Source organism: Aquarana catesbeiana, linkage group LG06, assembly GCF_042186555.1.
Source record: "Aquarana catesbeiana isolate 2022-GZ linkage group LG06, ASM4218655v1, whole genome shotgun sequence".
NCBI lineage: Eukaryota > Metazoa > Chordata > Amphibia > Anura > Ranidae > Aquarana > Aquarana catesbeiana.
The window spans coordinates 335,897,047-335,917,493 of record NC_133329.1 but is presented as its reverse complement, the minus strand read 5'-3'; the positions used below and the strand labels follow the sequence as shown (position 1 = coordinate 335,917,493).

General features: G+C 43.5%; 1 protein-coding gene across 1 annotated transcript in view; it reads right to left on the bottom strand.

Annotated features, from left to right (window-relative positions):
* Window positions 1–20,447, bottom strand: part of LOC141148076 (dynein axonemal heavy chain 11-like) — a 1,034,097-nt gene that overhangs the window by 791,828 nt on the left and 221,822 nt on the right. The window contains exon 23 of the mRNA XM_073635228.1: window positions 14,406–14,625. Coding sequence (XP_073491329.1) covers window positions 14,406–14,625 — 220 coding nt within the window. The remainder of the gene's footprint in view (window positions 1–14,405; window positions 14,626–20,447) is intronic.

Here is a 20,447-nt window from a genome sequence, read left to right as displayed (position 1 = left end):
CACTTTCCAGACAAATTCAAGCTGACATTTAGTCACAGGGTACAACTGTGTCAGCTCGCACTATACATCTCCATCTGAATGAAAAGGGAAAGTATAGTAGGAGACCCAGGAAGACCCCACTGCTACACAGAAACATAAAAAAACTGATTTAGAGTTTTCCAAAACTTAACTGAGAAACATAAAATCCTTTTGGGAGTATGTGCTGTGGACAGACGAAACAAAATTTACAGCTTTTTGGTAAAGCCTGTCAGTCTAGTATTTTCAGAAAAAAATGAGACCTTCAAAGAAAAGAATACAGTCCCTACAGTAAAACATGGTAGAGGTTCACTGATGTTTTGGGGTTGCTTTGCTGCTGCAGGCACTGAATGTCTTGACCGTATGCATGGCATTATGAAATCTGAAGACTTCCAAAAAATTCTGGGGTGCAGTGTAGGGCCCAGTGTCAGAAAGTTGGGTCTCTGTCAGAGGTCATGAGTCTTACAGCAGGACAATGACCTAAAGCACACGTCAAAAAGCACCCAGAAATGGTTTAAGATAAAGTGCTGGAGAGTACTGAACTGGCCAGCAATGAGTCCAGATCTAAATCTAATAGAGCACCTGTGGAGAGATCCCAAACAGCAATTGGGAGAAGGAACCCTTCCAATCTGAGAGACCCGGAGCAGTTGATTAAAGAAGAGTGGTCCAAAATTCCAGTAAAGAGGTGTAAGAAACTCATTGATGTTTACAGGAAGCGATTGATTTCATTTTTTTTTTCTAGGGCATGTGCTACCAACTATTAAATTGAGGGTGCCAATAATTTTGTCCAGTCCATTTTTGGAGTTTTGCGTGGAATGTGTCAGATTTGGCTTTTTGTTTCTCACTTTATTGTGTCATACCAATACAAACAAAAGAAATAAACATGAGCATGCTCAAACATTTGTAATTGCAACAATTCTTTGGGTGAAGTGGTGCATTATCTGACAGAAATGCAGGGGTGCCAATATATTTGGCCATGACTGTACGTGGAGACTCGAACTAAGTTCTTTTTCCCTTCTTGGATAAATCTCCCCTTCTTCCTCCTCCTGTTCCCCTAAGCTTTCATTTCAGCAACTTATCTCTAAGCATAACATGTTAGACTCTTGGCGTGAGCTCAGTCCAGCTTTGTAAATGCTTTACATATTAATCCCATCCACACAAATCATTTTCTAGGATTGATCATATCTTCCTAAGTGTTGACATGGCCCCAGAGATCCTATCATCAGTTATTACGCTCTTTACTTGGTCCAATCATAGTGCAGTTTGTACTACCATCTCCTCCCCTATCTAGAGATCCCAAGATTTGTCTTGGTACATTAATGATTCCATGCTAACTCACCGGTCCCATTGTCTAGATATTAAACATGCTCTCAATGACTATCATTAATAACACTTCTGCAGATATTTCCCCTCTCACTCTTTGGGAAGCCCATAAACCTGTAATTTGAGGTACGTTTATCCGGCAAACATCATTTCTTAAACGCGAGCGTAAGTCCTTCACCAATAATTAGAAAATGACTTTAATCTGTGTCATGATGCATTCCAAAATTCTACTAAAGCTAAGCTTGATTGAGCCCGCTTAGAATGCGACCTGTTCCTCACTGACTCACTGATAAAAAAATAAGTAAATAACAACACCTTTATTACCCCAAAGCAAACAAACCAGATACCCTATTAGCTTGAGACTTACGCTCACTTTAAACACCTACAACATCTGTACAACTCAAACTAAACCGTGATTAATTCACAAGTAACCCTGTCAAAATTTTACACACATTCCGCTCAAATTTTGCTAAATTATATTCGCCCAACCATAATTTTGACCATGCTGCTGCCGATTCCTTTTTTTCACGAATTATCCTTCCAATACTCTCACAAACCCACCGTGAACGACTCGAGTGTCCTATCTCTGCAACAGAAGTCATCACGGCTATTAAGGCTTTAAAACTTAATAAACATCCTGGCCCAGTTGGATTTTCTGTTTCCAACTACAAGAAATTTTCTGATATATTATCTCCTACCGTAGCTTAACTGAGGCCTTCAATATATTGTTGAGGGGACACTCTCTTCATTCAGAATCTTTAATGGCCATAATTTCCATGCTTCTCAAATCTAAAACTGATACAACCTCTTGGACAAATTACCGTCCTATTTCGCTTCTTTATATTGACATTAAACTTTTAGCTAAAATACTTGCGACCCGCTTAAATCAAGTAATAGGCAAACTTGTTCATCGAGATCAAGTTGGTTTTACCCCCTTGCACCAAGCAAGTGATAATATTCATAGAGCTTCTTTACTCGCCCATGTTGCTAAATCCAGACATCTACCTGCATGTTTTTTATCACTCAAAAAGCATGGGACACTGTCTCATGGCCATACTTACAATAAATTCTTCAAAAATGGGGGTTTGGACCACATTTTTTGAAGTAGATTTCTTCCTTATACGACAAGCTGATTGCATTTCTCAAATATGCTGGTTTTAAACCAGACCCTTTCCCAATTGGAAGAGGCACCCGTCAAGGATGTCCTCTCTCCCCCCTCCTATTTGCACTCCTCATTGAACCCTTGGCCCATTTAATTAGATCTGATCCAAACATAAATGGTATTGAATTAGCTGGATGTCCTCATAACCTCATAATGTATGTATTTTTGCAGATGACACATTACTTTTTATGTCATCTCAACATATCACAGCACCTAATCTCCTAAGGCTCCTCTCTGTCCTAAACTGTTTTGCACACATTTCGGGCTTAATAATTAACTATCAAAAATCAACTGCACTCTACATTTCCTTGCCTTCTTCAGACCTTCAGTTTGCTAAAGATTCACTTCCCTTCTCTTAGATTCCTCATAGACTTCCATACCTAGGAATACAACTCACTCCTAAGATAACTGACTTATAATAAGCTAACTTCCCTCCATTACTAAAACAGGTTACAGAATTATTATCACAATGGTCCTCTATTTCTCTATCCTGGTTAGGCAAAAGTAATGTACTTAGGATGTACTTAGGATGGCTATATTGCCCAAGTCTTTATATCTTTTTTAAATCTTGCCCATCCCAGACCCATCTAATTTTTTACGGCTTATACAGCACAGAATTATCTCCTTTATCTGGGGTAAAACTAAACCTCAAACCTATAAATCCACTCTCTCTCTCTACCACAATGCTGCAGAGGTTTAGGTCTCCTAAATATTTCTGCTTACTATCATGCTGCACACCTTGCATATTTACCAAAATACCATGCAATCATTGAAATTCCTTTATGGGTAGCAATTGAGTCTATCGACTGTGTCCCTATTTCAGTATTTAACATATTATGGTTAAGACCAACTGATTGTACTCTTATTCGCAATCCTATCACAAAATATTCTTTATCCATCTGGGACTAATTTATCCCATTGATATAATTTGGTATCTGCCTCCTCCATATATTCTTTTCCTACTTTGTGTGATACATTTGGACTTCCTCAATCTGAAGTTTTCCGATATATGCAAATCAAACCTTTTTTCCAACCTTATCTCAATTCCAACTCCCAACTATCCCAGATGTCACATTTTGAATGCATATGTATTTCCAACCCTCATGCTAGAGGACTTGTTTTGTTTCTCTATAAACAAATTTTAGCTAGTACTAACACCAGTCTCCCCTCATATGTCTCCAAATTGGAACTAGACCTTAATCGCTCATTTAATGCTACTGAATTGTCTAGAATATTGTCCACCACTAAGTCTGCCTCTTCTAATGTTGTTACTGTGAAAACTAACTTTAAGGTGCTAATCCATTGGTATTTGGTCACGCTAGAATATCGAAATATGCCTCTGATTACCCTGGAGCTTGTTTTCGCAACTGTTCAGAGTCTGGCACTCAACTTCATATTTGGTGGGATTGCCAATTGCCCAAAAAATCTGGAAGGCAGTTTTTGACTTAGCCTCCAAAATCTTTGATACACCTATACAGACCAATCCTGCTACAGCCCTATTAAACCCGAAACCCGACGGGATCACATGGAATCAATTTTGCCTTCTTTTACAGCTCCTAATAGCCGCAAAACAAACCATTACTAAGGCATGGAAAACTCAAAATTTAATTCTAGCTGAAACCATATACAGAACTAATAAAGCTCTTATTCATGCTAAAATGGAAGCAATCGAAAGAGATTGAATCTGTTAATTTGAGAAACTCTGGCTTCCTTGGGTTAAGCATTGTTTACCTCCAGACTTTGATGACACCCTATTATTGTCCTGGTATTTTTACTCTGTTTGCCTTGACTATACTTGCTATTCGTCTGGGATCGCATCACTACTTTGCCAGGAGACTACCTGGTGAGTAGGGATGAGCCGAACACCCCTCTGTTCGGTTTGCACCAGAGCCTGCGAACGGACCGAAAATTTGCACGAACGTTAGAACCCCATTGACCCCCATTAATTTGCATGGTATTGTCCTAAAAAGGGTTTGGGGACCCGGGTCCTGCCCCAGGGGAAATATATCAATGCAAAAAAAGTTTTAATGATGCTTAAAGCAAAAAAAAGTGAAATATTCCTTTAAATATTGTACCTGGGGGGTGTCTATAGTATGCCTGTAAAGTGGCGCGTGTTTCCCGTGCTTAGAACAGTCCCTGCACAAAATTACATTTTTAAAGGAATAAAAGTCATTTAAAACTGCTTGCGGCTTTAATGTAATGTCGGGTCCTGGTAATATGGATGAAAATCAGTGAGACAAAAGGTGAGTCACTGAGTCTTGTATGGATATTAAGGGGAACCCCGCACCCAAATTAAAAAAGGAAAGGTGTGGGGCCACCAGGCCCTATATACTCTGAACAGCAGTATACAGGCGGTGCAAACAAGACAGGGACTGTAGGTTTGTTAAGTAGAATCTGTTTGTAATTTTGAACTGGTATATTTTGAACGTGTTTAGCTCCAGCCAAAAAATGTTAAGCGTTTTGGAAAACATAGGGAAGGGTTATCACCCCTGTGACATTTGTTTTGCTGTCTGTGCTCCTCTTCAGAAGATTTCACCTAACTTTTTGTCCCAATGACAAATGTTTTTTGAAAATTTGGGGGTTTTAGTGAAACAAGGATTGGTGATAAAGCATCAGTGGAAAGGAGAAACATTTTTCCCATATTAACTCTTACAGGAGAGAATTTCCCTTCCTAGGGGTAGATTTCATCCCACTTCCTGTTGTCTCCTTCCGTTTGCAAGTAGGAGTCATTTGTAAGTTGGATGTTTGAAAGTAGGGGCCTGCCCTATATACTCAGCAGAAATTTGGGCCTTAGGTGTTGGTGTTGCCACAACACTGTAAGCCCTCACAGGGCCCTGCTATGAAATATTAGATCAAGAATTGTAATTACATGCCCCTGTTGAACAGGGGCAGAAAAATTGGGCCTTTGGTGATGGTGGTGCTGGTGCCACAACACTGTAAGTCCTCACAGTTACTCTTGGTGGGTGCTGGAACGGGCCCTGCTGTGAAATATTAGATCAAAAATTCTAATTACATGTCCCTGTTGAACAGGGGCAGAAAAATTGGGCCTTAGGCACTGGTGCTGGTGTCACAACACTGCAACCCCTCACGGATACTCTAGTTGGAGCGCAGGAACTAGCCCTGCTGCAAAGAATTGCATCAAAAATTGTAATTACACGCCTCTGTTAAACAGGGGCTGAAAAATTGGGCCTTAGGCACTGGTGCTGGTGCCACAACACTGCAACCCCTCACAGATACTCTAGTTGGAGCGCAGGAACTAGCCCTGCTGCAAAGAATTGCTTTAAAAATAGGGATGAGCCAAACACCCCCCTGTTCGGTTCGCACCAGAACATGCGAACAGGCAAAAAATTTGTTCGAACACGCGAACACCGTTAAAGTCTATGGGACACGAACATGAATAATCAAAAGTGCTAATTTTAAAGGCTTATATGCAAGTTATTGTCATAAAAAGTGTTTGGGGACCTGGGTCCTGCCCCAGGGGACATGGATCAATGCAAAAAAAAGTTTTAAAAACGGCTGTTTTTTCAGGAGCAGTGATTTTAATAATGCTTAAAGTGAAACAATAAAAGTGTAATATTCCTTTAAATTTCGTACCTGGGGGGTGTCTATAGTATGCCTGTAAAGGGGCGCATGTTTCCCGTGTTTAGAACAGTCTGACAGCAAAATGACATTTCAAAGGGAAAAAAGTAATTTAAAACTAATCGCGGCTAATAATTAATTGCCGGTCCGACAATACACATAAAAGTTCATTGATAAAAACGGCATGGGAATTTCCCACAGGGGAACCCCGAACCAAAGTGTAAAAAAAAATGATGTGGGGGTCCCCCTAAATTCCATACCAGGCCCTTCAGGTCTGGTATGGATTTTAAGGGGAACCCCACACCAAAATTTAAAAAAAAAATGGCGTGGGGTCCCCCCAAAAATCCATACCAGACCCTTATCCGAGCACGCAACCTGGCAGGCCGCAGGAAAATAGGGGGGGACGAGAGAGTGCCCCCCCTCCTGAACCGTACCAGGCCACATGCCCTCAACATTGGGAGGGTGCTTTGGGGTAGCCCCCCAAAACACCTTGTTCCCATGTTGATGGGGACAAGGGCCTCATCCCCACAACCCTTGCCTGGTGGTTGTGGGGGTTTGCGGGCGGGGGGCTTATCAGAATCTGGAAGCCCCCTTTAACAAGGGGACCCCCAGATCCCGGCCCCCCCGTGTGAAATGGTAAGGGGGTACTTCATTTCACAAAAAAAGTGTCAAAAATGTTAAAAATGACAAGAGACAATTTTTGACAATCCCTTTATTTAAATGCTTCTTCTATCGTCTATCTTTTTTCTTCTTTCTTCTAACTTCTATATTCTATCTTCTATCTTCCTTCGGTTTCTTCCACAGCGTAGGTTTGCTGAGGCATTCGGTCCGGAGTCCTCTGGGTCACTAAGGACGACATGGTCCGCAGCCACCTCCTCCCAGCCACGTACAAGTCCATGGGTTTCTTGGGACTGTAAATGATCCCTTAAAGACTGCTGCTGATGCTGAGTGCCAGGCTCCACCTCCATGCTGACACTATCCTCCTCCTCCTCGTCCTCTTCCTGTGTGATCGGTGGGCACGCAGGAACACTGTCTGGATAAAGAGGGCCTTGAGAGCTAAGGAAGTCCTCCTCTTCCTGCCTCTGTTCTGCCTCAAGTGCCCTGTCCATTATTCCACGCAGCGTGTGCTCCAACAGGTGGACAAGGGGGGCAGTGTCACTGATGCATGCACTGTCACTGCTCACCATCCTCGTGGCCTCTTCAAATGGTGACAGGACAGTGCATGCATCCCTGATCATGGCCCACTGGCGTGGGGGAAAAAAAACCAAGCTCCTCTGACCCTGACCTGGTGCCAGACACAGGTACTCATTGATGGCCCTCTGCTGCGTGTGCAGCCACTGCAGCATGGCCAACGTTGAGTTCCACCTGGTGGGTAGGGATGAGCTTCGATTTCGAGTCGAACTCATGTTCTACTCGAACATCGGCTGTTCGCAAGTTCGCCGAACAGCGAACAATTGGGGTGTTCGCGACAAATTCGAATGCTGCGGAACACACTTTAAAAGTCTATAGGAGAAATCAAAAGTGCTAATTTTAAAGGCTTATATGCAAGTTATTGTCATAAAAAGTTTTGGGGACCTGGGTCCTGCCCCAGGGGACATGGATCAATGCAAAAAAAAGTTTTAAAAACGGCCGTTTTTTCAGGAGCAGTGATTTTAATAATGCTTAAAGTCAAACAATAAAAGTGTAATATCCCTTTAAATTTCGTAGCTGGGGGGTGTCTATAGTATGCCTGTAAAGGGGCGCATGTTTCCCATGTTTAGAACAGTCTGACAGCAAAATGACATTTCAAAGGAAAAAAAGTCATTTAAAACTACTCGCGGCTATCGCATTGCCGGTCCGACAATACACATAAAAGTTCATTGATAAAAACGGCATGGGAATTCCCCACAGGGGAACCCCGAACCAAAATTGAAAAAAAAAATGACGTGGGGGTTCCCCTAAATTCCATACCAGGCCCTTCAGGTCTGGTATGGATATTAAGGGGAACCCCGTGCCAAATTTTTTTTTAAAAATGGTGTGGGGTCCCCCCAAAAATCCATACCAGACCCTTATCCGAGCACGCAACCTGGCAGGCCGCAGGAAAAGAGGGGGGAACGAGAGAGCGGCCCCCCTCCTGAACCGTACCAGGCCACATGCCCTCAACATTGGGAGGGTGCTTTGGGGTAGCCCCCAAAACACCTTGTCCCCATGTTGATGAGGACAAGGGCCTCATCCCCACAACCCTGGCCGGTGGTTGTGGGGGTCTGCGGGCGGGGGGCTTATCGGAATCTGGAAGCCCCCTTTAACAAGGGGGCCCCCAGATCCCGCCCCCCGTGTGAAATGGTAAGGGGGGTACCTACCATTTCACTAAAAAACTGTCAAAAATGTTAAAAATGACAAGAGACAGTTTTTGACAATTCCTTTATTTAAATGCTTCTTCTTTCTTCTATCTTCCTTCATCTTCTTCTTCTTCTGGTTCTTCTGGCTCTTCTGGTTCTTCCTCCAGTGTTCTCGTCCAGCATCTCCTCCGCGGCGTCTTTATCTTCTTCTCCTCAGGCCGCTCTGCACCCATGGCATGGGGGGAGGCTCCTGCTCTTCTCTTCATCTTCTTCTCTTCTTCATCTTCTTCTCTTCTTCATCTTCTTCTCCGGGCCGCTCCTCATCCATGCTGGCATGGTGGGAGGCTCCAACTGTGTGACGCGTCTCCTCTTCTGACAGTTCTTAAATAACGGGGGCGGGGCCACCTGGTGACTCCGCCCCCCCCTGACGCATAGGACATGACGGGACTTCCCTGTGGCATTCCCGGTGACGTCTCAGGGAAGTCCCGTCAAGTCACCGCGCGTCAGAGGGGGGTGGGGTCACCGGGTGGCCCCGCCCCCATTATTTAAGAACCGTCAGAAGAGGAGACGCGTCACACAGCAGGAGCCTCACACCATGCCAGCATGGATGTGGAGCGGCCCGGAGAAGAAGATGAAGAAGAGAAGAAGATGAAGAAGAGAAGAAGATGAAGAAGAGAAGAAGATGAAGAAGAGAAGAAGATGAAGAAGAGAAGAAGATGAAGAGAAGAGCGGGAGCCTCCCCCCATGCCATGGGTGCAGAGCGGCCCGAGGAGAAGAAGATAGAAGACGCCGCGGAGGAGATGCTGGACGAGAACACCAGAGGAAGAACCAGAAGAGCCAGAAGAACCAGAAGAAGAAGAAGATGAAGGAAGATAGAAGAAAGAAGAAGCATTTAAAAATAAAGGAATTGTCAAAAAACTGTCTCTTGTCATTTTTAACATTTTTGAGAGTTTTTTAGTGAAATGGTAGGGGTACAACCCTTACCATTTCACACGGGGGGGCGGGATCTGGGGGTCCCCTTGTTAAAGGGGGCTTCCAGATTCCGATAAGCCCCCCGCCCGCAGACCCCCACAACCACCGGCCAGGATTGTGGGGATGAGGCCCTTGTCCTCATCAACATGGGGACAAGGTGTTTTGGGGGGCTACCCCAAAGCACCATCCCAATGTTGAGGGCATGTGGCCTGGTACAGTTCAGGAGGGGGGGCGCTCTCTCGTCCCCCCTCTTTTCCTGCGGCCTGCCAGGTTGCGTGCTCGGATAAGGGTCTGGTATTGATTTTTGGGGGGAACCCATGCCTTTTTTTTTTTAATTTTGGTGCGGGGTTCCCCTTAAAAGAATTTAGGGGGAACCCCACGTCATTTTTTTTTTTATTTTGTCCAGGGTTCCCCTTAATATCCATACCAGACCTGAAGGGCCTGGTATGGAATTTAGGGGGACCCCCACGTAATTTTTTTTTTAAATTTTGGTTCTGGGTTTCCCTGTGGGGAATTCCCATGCCGTTTTTATCAATGAACTTTTATGTGTATTGTCGGACCAGCAATGCAATAGCCGCGAGTAGTTTTAAATGACTTTTTTTCTTTGAAATGTCATTTTGCTGTCAGACTGTTCTAAACACGGGAAACACGAGCCCCTTTACAGGCATACTATAGACACCCCCCAGCTATGAAATTTAAAGGGATATTACACTTTTATTGTTTGACTTTAAGCATTATTAAAATCACTGCTCCTGAAAAAACGGCCGTTTTTAAAACTTTTTTTTGCATTGATCCATCTCCCCTGGGGCAAGACCCAGGTCCCCAAACACTTTTTATGATAATAACTTGCATATAAGCCTTTAAAATTAGCACTTTTGATTATTCATGTTCCTGTCCCATAGACTTTAACGGTGTTCGCGTGTTTGAACGAACTTTTTTCCTGTTCGCATGTTCTGGTGCGAACCGAACAGGGGGGTGTTCGGCTCATCCCTACTGGTGGGCATGTCACAGATTAGGAGGTTCTTGGGCAGGTTAAATTCCTTTTGGAGGTCTGCCAGCTGAGCACTGGCATTATATGACCGGCGGAAATGCACACAGACTTTCCTAGCCTGCCTCAGGACATCCTGTAAGCCCAGGTACCTGCCCAAGAACCGCTGCACCACCAAGTTAAGCACGTGAGCCAAACAGGGCACATGGGTCATTTGTCCCTGTCGGAGGGCGGAGAGGAGGTTGGTGCCATTGTCGCAAACCACCATTCCTGCCTTAAGTTGGTGTGGCGTCAACCACCTCTGAACCTGCCCCTGCAGAGCTGACAGAACCTCTGCCCCAGTGTGGCTCCTGTCCCCCAAGCACACCAGCTCAAGAACCGCATGGCATCTTTTGGCCTGCGTACTTGCGTAGCCCCTTGAATGCCTACGGAGGACACAGCACAGGAAGAGGCCATGGAGGAAGAAGAAGAGGAGGGGGTGGAGGACAGAGGTGTGTCAGAATCACCAGTAGTGGCATTTTGGAGGCGTGGAGGCGGAACAACCTCCAACACTACTGCACCTTGTCCTGCATCCTTCCCAGCTGCCAGCAGAGTCACCCAATGCGCGGTGAAACTTAGGTAACGTCCCTGTCCATGCCTGCTGGACCATGAGTCAGTGGTAATATGCACCTTACCGCTGACTGCCCTGTCCAGCGAGGCCAAGACATTGCCTTCCACATGCCGGTAGAGAGCCAGAATCGCCTTCCCTGAGAAAAAGTGGCGTTTGGGAACCTGCCACTGAGGACCCACACATTCCACAAACTCACGGAAGGGGGCAGAGTCCACCAACTGAAAAGGTAGCAGTTGAAGTGCTAGCAATTTTGCCAAGCTAGCATTCAACCACTGGGCATGTGGATGGCTGGGAGCGAACTTCTTTCTGCGGTGCAGCAGCTGGGGCAGGGAAATTTACCTGGTACAATCTGACGTCGGTGTACCGATAACAGATTGCCCGCAGGTACTTGGCTGTGACACACCTAATTCTACACCTTCATTCCTCTCAGTGCAGGTCTCAGAGGGGACTGAAGGTATAGTGGGGTTGGAGATCCCAGCTGATGAGGAGCAAGGAGAGGTCCTCTTTGTTCTTTGAGTGGGTCTTTTAGGTATGCTTGCCAATGAACTGCATGGCAGGTCAACATATGTCTGGTCAAGCATGTGGTGCCCAAGCGGGAGATGTTTTGACCACGCGAGATACGCTTGAGACATATGTTGCAAATAGCAGCGGTGCGATCTCATGCACTCGTCTCAAAAAAGGCCCACACCAAAGAACTTTTGGAATAACGCGCAGAGACAGCAGCGCCCTGCATATGCGGAGCTCTGAGGTGTGATGCAGTCAGTTTGCTGCCCTTAGGCTGGCCCCTGGAGGGCATCCTGCTTCGTTGGTGATGTGCGTCCTCCTCCTCCTCTCTCCTATCAGGCACCCATGTCGAGTCAGTGACCTCATCATCCCCTCCCTCCTCATCACTGGAGCAAACCTGAAAGTATGCTGCAGCAGGGGGAACATGACTGCCAGATTGCTGTCCTTCTTGGGCACCCCCTCTGTCCATGCTCACGTTACTGCCTTCATCTAGCTCAGTATCATCATCAGAGCCTTCAAAACGCTGGGCATCCTCCTGCAGCATGTACCCAACACTGTGGTCAAACAGTTCGAGGGACTCCTCAGGAGGACATGGTGGGGCTAGGGAAGGAGTCACTGATGCCATTGATAAAATATATAAAAAATACCGCGCTATAAACCAAATGTGTAGGAAAAAATTCCTTTAAGAAAAAAGTTTCCCAAGAGAATTTAATTATACAAAAAAACTACTAACTAAAAGCAGCTGCTAAAGTGGGATACACACACATAGATAAATGGGAAAGTTTGTAGCAGCGCTAAAAAATATATAGCTATAATAGACTACACCAGTGGTAATAAACAACAATACTCAAATATACTGTAGTGATTGACAATATAATTTTTATAGAGTTCATTAAATGTGTTGAAGTTATATAAAGATGAAACGTCCTTCCATGTATACTATTATTCCATAACAGAAGTGTGAGTAAAAACGTATTGAACAATGAATATATCCTCCACTGCAACCACAGTGATAACACCACACAGAATGCACGCTTACCCCAAGGCAAGCTTTGTAAGCCTGCGACCTATTACCCGGCCAGGGCCTTTATCCGGGGAAGATTTAGGGAGACTGATGTCCCAGCAAATCAGGTAAAAGGCTGAGATCTTCAGTCATCCCCAGAGAGCTGTGCTGTGTGCTGGTCTGTTCAGACGGCGCTGTGATTGGCCAAGCATGCAGGTCATAGTGCATGCTTGGCCAATCATCAGTCAGCAATGCACTGCGATGCCGCAGTAAATTATGGACCGTGACGCGCCACTCGAATTTGGCGCGAATGGCTCATATTGTTTCGTAATTCGGCGAACGACCGAACACACGATGTTCGAGTCGAACATGGGTTCAACTCGAACACGAATCTCTTTCCTACTGGTGAGTTGAGTACTACTTTGAGGCACAAGCCTGACAGAAGTCACCTCAAAGTAGTACAAGAACCTTTTCTAAAGTTGGAGCGACTTCAGTAGTGCTAATTAAGACATTGCCTAACGTGGGATTTCACATGTCATGCGACTTAGTGTCTCACAAGTCGGATCCCAAGTCGCGGCAGTGTGAACCGAGCCTTACACACACAAGGGCCACTGTTTGGCTCCTAACTCGATGTATCAGATATCATTGCCAAAGTCTATGTTTTAGGGGTTCTAAATGACCCATCTTATCAGGGCCTTCATTTTTTAAGGGAAATAATTTTGAACAACAGAAAATAAGCAAATCAAGAATATGTTTAAAAGGAAAGCCTACTCTTGTTGCCTTTTAGAATCCTCAACAGACATTGCATAGCAGCATTTTTCAATCAAGCTGTTTCGTGTCCAAGTGTTATAGTGACTAGATGCATTTAATGACTGTCATTCAGTCTGGTAAATTTCAGTCAGACTGAGTGATGGTCTCATGACTGTGCACATGCCTTCAGGAAAGAGATCTGATGAAAAATAGGTTAGAAAACCATCTATGATCGCTATGGTTTCCACTGAGATATGATAGTGCTGGACATATCTATACTGCCTTCCTTCTGCTCAATCCATACACGAAGGGAACACCCAAGTGACATAAGCATATATTTACACCTGAGACTGATCTACTGATGTCTACGTACATCATCAGATGGGCAGAGATTTTACCTCACTGCCTTTATAAAGTTATTGGTAAAATAGATCTTAAATATCCTAATCCATCATGGTGCATGTTCTCTAAACAAGAGAGGACTCTATTATAGGTATCAGCTATTTGAACTTTCTGATTTAAGTTAACCAATATTTTATTGAGTGAATAGATTCATTTTGTTTTTAGATACTTAAAGCATGGTTTAAATAGTTCAGTTTGACTTTATATTTGTGATTAGATCACCATTTCTTCTATGCATATTTATTACCCTTAGTTTTCATTTTTTATTGAAATCTATAAGGATATCTCTTTCAACATATTTTATGTGTGTGTTGCATCTGTTCCCTTGGTGTATAACATGATTTAAAGCATTCCTCAGAACTACAGTTATTTATTTTATAAAGGTTAAATATGTGCATTTTCATCAGTAACAGATATAAATAATTATTTACTACTAATCACTTAGCAACATTGCAAGTGGATAGGTAGCAAGCCTAAGGCTGGGTTCACATTGGCTCACTATTAATTTAAACAAACCAATTGCTAAAGACTGAATTATCAATATGAGGAATGAATACCTGCAGATATACAGGTGCTACTGTGCTGCCTGGAAAGTAAACAAAGCATACATATATTGAAAGTACTAAATTAAAATGCATTTTTCGATTCTTCTTTTATATAAGATTCATAGAAAAACATGATAGTGATAAAAATTAATTATTGTGGTAAATTTAGGTAAATGCATGTGAATGTCCTGGTGGTTGGAGCATTCACTTACCGGTCAATAATATTTTACTTACTTCCAATTGTGTGTAGATATGCTCAGGCAATTGTTGTCCATAAGATCGTAAGAGTTCAGCTGTAGCTTTCAGATATCTGAAGTGATCCTCAGTAGACTGCCTATCTCGTATTGCCATTAAATGGCCCATAGTTTCCACCAAGCCCTCATAGTCTTCTGCCTTTACTTTCTTGCATAAACCTTTCTCAGTTTGGCGAATGAATTCATCAAGATCATTAACACTAGAAATAAATGTTGATATAGTTTTGAATGGAATTGGTTATTATCATTTATGTGTTTATTACAGGCATTCATATAACACTTTACATACTCTAAATTCACATCAGTCCCTTCCCTCAAACATATACTAGGGCCTATTAGACAGAAGCCAACAAACCTACAAGCTTGTCCTTTGGAGTGTGTGAAGAAATTAGAGGGAACCCACGCAAGCACAGGGAGGATACTGTCCTGGAGGACCCCAGTGCTGCAAGGCAGAAGTGTTAACCACTAAACCACTGTAAAAAAAAAGGGCGGGCGGGTGCGGATCCATGTCCGGCAATCCTGCTGGGCGTGTGATCTGTATCTTTGCCTAATCCAGCCCACAGAGTGTAGTATGATGCAGGTGGGGACCCACCCTGGATCTCGGGTATATCAGCTGTGGTTTGGCCGAGAAATCACTCTTCAATCCTTAACCATGAGAGAGACACCACATCACTGGTTTCACATTGTTCTTTACACATGCAAGGTAGGCAGGAGTCCTTTGTGACTCCACTCACACTTTTTTTTCTCATTTCCTGTTTGTTTGTTTTTTACATATATAATTTTTATATTCAAAAGTTAGCCACGTGGTTAGAAAGGTGGGGTGTTGTATCGTTAATAGGTACCATCATCCTTTAAATGAATAAGGCAATGTTGGGTTGAAAGAGAAGACAGCAAGGACCTCTCCAATTGGGTCCTGCCTCTTTCGAAAATATTAGGACTATTACGGTACCGAAGGGATATAGACAAGGATATTGTAAAATTTTTTTGTTTTATTCAAAAATAAGATATTAAAAAGTCCCGCAAAGGACACAGTATGAACCATCACGTAATAACACAATCACAAATTAATTGTTACAGCAATGTTGACAATCAAATTGTATAGATAATGCCCACACAGACACATGGGGGCAGGTTATATGGTACTTGCAGACGTGACCTCTACAGTTTTGCGGTCACAGCCGCTTCTTCAGGAGGCATCTATTAGTACATATTCTACAAAATGAAGAAAATATAATATCAACATTACAAACCATACCTAGAAAAGGGAAGACACATATAACATAGGAAACACAGTTAATATTGGAGAGGGTAATCTCAGTTGAATGTTGCACTCACCAACCTATGCCCACAAGGGGTTTGGAGCGACACTGTGAGACGCCCTCAACAGGTGTTCCCCCGGGGGCGGGCCAGGGAGGCACTTAAGGTGACCTTGGCCCGCCCCCGGGGGAACGCCTGTTATTTTTAATTTTTTTCGCTTACACAACACATCTGTATAATAACCGTTTTTAAATTCATACATTCACTTACACTTTTTTTCATATTTTTTTCACCTTTTTTCCACATTTTCACCATTTATCAATTGCACACACCACTCACCATACAATCATATCTTCCAGATTGGTGTGGATTGTTATTAGATTATCTATCTTCTCTGGGATTGCATTGTGATGACCTAACCTGCCTATGAGCTGACCCCCTCACTTGGTTTGGGTTCCTGCCTCAGCTCCGGGCCGGGCATGTGATGGGGACCCCTCTCCCACTCCCTTCATCCTCACATGAGCCAGTTTAGTTCTTGGGCTGATCTGTAAGTATTAGTATATCTAAATACTTCCTAAGGGAACACTTTTGTTTAGTTCAGAAAGTTTTCCCTCCCTCATTTTTATGCATTTTATACAGTGTATGCGTTCATGGTATATTTTTACCAATATATCAGCCTTTGCATATACAGTGGAGCAAAAAAAGTATTTAGTCAGCCACCAATTGTGCAAGTTCTCCCACTTAAAAAGATGAGAGAGGTCTGTAATTGTCATCATAGGTATACCTCAACTATGAGAGACAAAATGTGGAAACAAATCCAGACAATCACATTGTCTGATTTTTGAAAGAATTTATTTGCAAATTATGGTGGAAAATAAGTATTTGGTCACCTACAAACAAGCAAGATTTCTGGCTCTCACAGACCTGTATCTTCTTCTTTAAGAGGCTCCTCTGTCCTCCACTTATTATCTGTATTAATGGCACCTGTTTGAACTTGTTATCAGTATAAAAGACACCTGTCCACAACCTCAAACAGTCACACTCCAAACTCCACTATGGTGAAGACCAAAGAGTTGTTGAAGGACATCAGAAACAAAATTGTAGACCTGCACCAGGCTGGGAAGACTGAATCTGCAATAGGCAAGCAACTTGGTGTGAAGAAATCAACTGTGGGAGCAATAATTAGAAAATGGAAGACATACAAGACCACTGATAATCTCCCTCGATCTGGGTCTCCACGCAGGATCTCACCCCGTGGAGTCAAAATGAACTCAAGAGCGGTGAGCAAAAATCCCAGAACCACATAGGGGGACATAGTGAATGACCTGCAGAGAGCTGGGACCAACGTAACAAAGGCTACCATCAGTAACACACACTACGCCGCCAGGGACTCAGAACCTGCAGTGCCAGACGTGTCCCCCTGCTTAGGCCAGTACATGTCCGGGCCCGTCTGAGGTTTGCTAGAGAGCATTTGGATGATCCAGAAGAGGATTGGGAGAATGTCATATGGTCCAATGAAACCAAAGTAGAACTGTTTGGTAGAAACACAACTTGTCGTGTTTGGAGGAGAGAGAATGCTGTGTTGCAACCAAAAAACACCATACCTACTGTGAAGCATGGTGGTGGCAACATCATGCTTTGGGGCTGTTTCTCTGCAAAGGGAACAGGACGACTGATCCGTGTATATGAAAGAATGAATGGGGCCATGTATCATTAAATTTTGAGTGCAAACCTCCTCCCATCAGCAAGGGCATTGAAGATGAAACGTGGCTGGGTCTTTCAGCATGACAATGATCCCAAAGTAACCACCCGGGCAATGAAGGAGTGGCTTCATAAGAAGCATTTCAAGGTCCTGGAGTGGCCTAGCCAGTCTCCAGATCTCAACCCCATAGAAAACCTTTGGATGGAGTTGAATATCCGTGTTGCCCAGCGACAGCCAGCCCCAAAACATCACTGCTCTAGAGGAGATCTGCATGGAGGAATGGGCCAACGTACCAGCAACAGTGTGTGACAACCTTGTGAAGACTTACAGAAAACGTTTGACCTCTGTCATTGCCGACAAAGGATATATAACAAAGTATTGAGATGAACTTTTGATATTGACCAAATACTTATTTTCCACCATAATTTGCAAATAAATTCTTTCAAAAATTAGACATGTGATTGTCTGGATTTGTTTCCACATTTTGTCTCTCATAGTTGAGGTATACCTATGATGACAATACAGCCTCTCTCATCTTTTTAAGTGGGAGAACTTGCACAATTGGTGGCTGACTAAATACTTTTTTGCCCCACTGTAGTTATGTTTATGTCTTGAAAACATTATCATGCATTTCTAGACCATGGAATTGCTTTTGATATAACAAAGGTTTTATCATATATTTACTCCATACACTAATTTTTGCAGCAATAAGCCTCATTTAAAGTCCCATTCTTTTCCTTTGTTTCAATTTCATATACATCATTGTGCTGTCTTATTTAACGTATTTGTTCTTAAATGTAGTTATATCAAAATAAGAACAAACAGGGACTCCTTGTGATGACTGCACTCTCTCTGTTCCGTGGCAGCTGCTGGTCTCATTCCCGAATCCCAGTTTTGGCTGGGCTGCAATTTTCCTGTTTAACTGTCTACCTGAAGAGTGATTGATCTAGACACAGCCTCTGGGTGTAGTCCAAACTAGTTTTAAGCCTTCCAAGCCCTTGGTGTCATGCTTGTGATAGTGTTTGCAACATGTGCTTTAACCACTTCCGGACCGCCCACTGTCGTTATATGTAATGGTACTTTGAAGAGGAATATCGTTGTCATGGCAGCAGCTAGCTTCAAGATAAAAGTGGTCTCTGTGGTGGATTCACCACGAGATCACTTTTATTGGCAGCGGGAGAGGGGGCCCCCCTCTCGGCACACTCCGGTGCCCTCTGCCGACTACTGGAGCCATCGGCAGCAGCGGAGGCGATCAGATCCACTCCCTAGCCTGACATGGAGACGAGTGAGGTGAAGATGGCTCCCACCTGTCTCCATATCATTGCAGGGCGGAAGCAACGTCAAAACGTCACTTCCACCCATAGCATTTAAAGGGCCATATTTTTTTTTTTTTTTTAAATGACAACATTTTTCTTTCTTTCTTTTTTTTTTTTTTATTGCATTTTAGTATAAATATGAGATCTGAGGTCTTTTTGAACCCAGATCTCATATTGAAGAGGTCCTGTCATGCTTTTTTTCTATTACAAGGGATGTTTACAAGAGACTGAAGGGGAGCCCACCCCTTCTTAAAGGTAGAGGAGCACACTGAGCGCCCAGCATGTAGCTCGATGGCTGCGAAGGTGTCAGTGAGTTGCCTGACCAATGCTGCTTACTGCGATTGCCAGTTATAGATGGGGACAGAGGCGCCTTTTTTGTATCATTGTGTCTTGGTAAAAGTTAAAAAAAGGGTATACATCCGCTTTAAATGAAGGCTGCCAGCTGCTAATAGAGTAGCTCTTTGTGGACCCTGTAGGGGGTGCTGCCGAGCCAACCTACACCCAATCAAAAGAACTTAACAGTGGATGGAAGGAATACTGATGTGTTTTATTAAAGCAGCAGACAATCCCTTAATTCCTGTTTTTCAATCTATAACCATATTTCCAGATGGCAATGTTTTACAAAATCAGAAACCTACATATTATTAAACGGAATGAAATTGCGGTACATATTATTAAACAGAATGAAATTGCGGTTTGATAAAGACTCAACATGACATAAATCAGGTGATTATATTGTCTAGAAGATTTAATGTGACCAATCTCCCTGCTGTATATCATAGCATAGGCATGTGTAGTAGCTACCTGATTGTTATCTTCTCGTGCATTAGTATAGTCACGTGTTATAAACGTAGCTCCATCATGGGACTAATGTTGGATTGTGTTAGATTTTGGTTCTGGTAGCTAAAAAGGAAACCAGACCAGGATGTTTATTTGCTTTAAACAATTCCTAGATTGTTATACAACTATTTATGACTGGGCTAGCTCTGGCTTTCCAGATTCTGTTAATGACAGCTATGTGCAGAATCTGGCTTAAAGCGTTTGTTAACTCAAAAAAAAAAAAATCAGATCCTGTTCCCTTAAAGGATTTTATACAGCACAGTGCTTGTGCTATGTCATTTGGCCCCCTGTATACCCTGAAAAACCTGGCTGATCTTGCCTGGCTATACCCTCCCCTCTGCAAACAGACCATGATAATCATGGCTGTTGATCCCTGACATCGTGGCCCGTTTGCGTGATTCCGTCAGCCGTAGCCCTGCTCTCTGCAGCTCTCCTGTGTCTGTGTCACCTCTGTCCTCCTCCCCCCTCCCCTCCCTGCTTGTACCAGCGCCACCCCCCACTCTTGCTCCTCTCATATCTGCTATTAAATCTTCCTATCCCCTCTGTACCTTAATAACATGTGTCCCTGTGCCTGTGTAATCTAAAAAATGCACCTATCTGTACCTTGTATGAGTGTGGCTCCTGCCGCTCAGCTGATTGTTGGCTCTCTCTCCTCTCTCCCCCTCCTCCCGGCTGACGTCAGCGGGAGGGCTCAGCCTCGCCCACTGCAGCTGTGAGCAGAGACAGAAGAGAGGAGAGGAATCAGCTGTGCGCCCGGAGAGGAGCTTATAGTACAGATGGATTTTTTACATAGCACAGGCACAGGGACATGTTATTAAGGTACAAAGGGGATAAGACTATTTGATAGAAGTGAGTTAACAACCACTTTAAGGGAGTTTGGGGACCACTAGACAATTAGACCACTTTA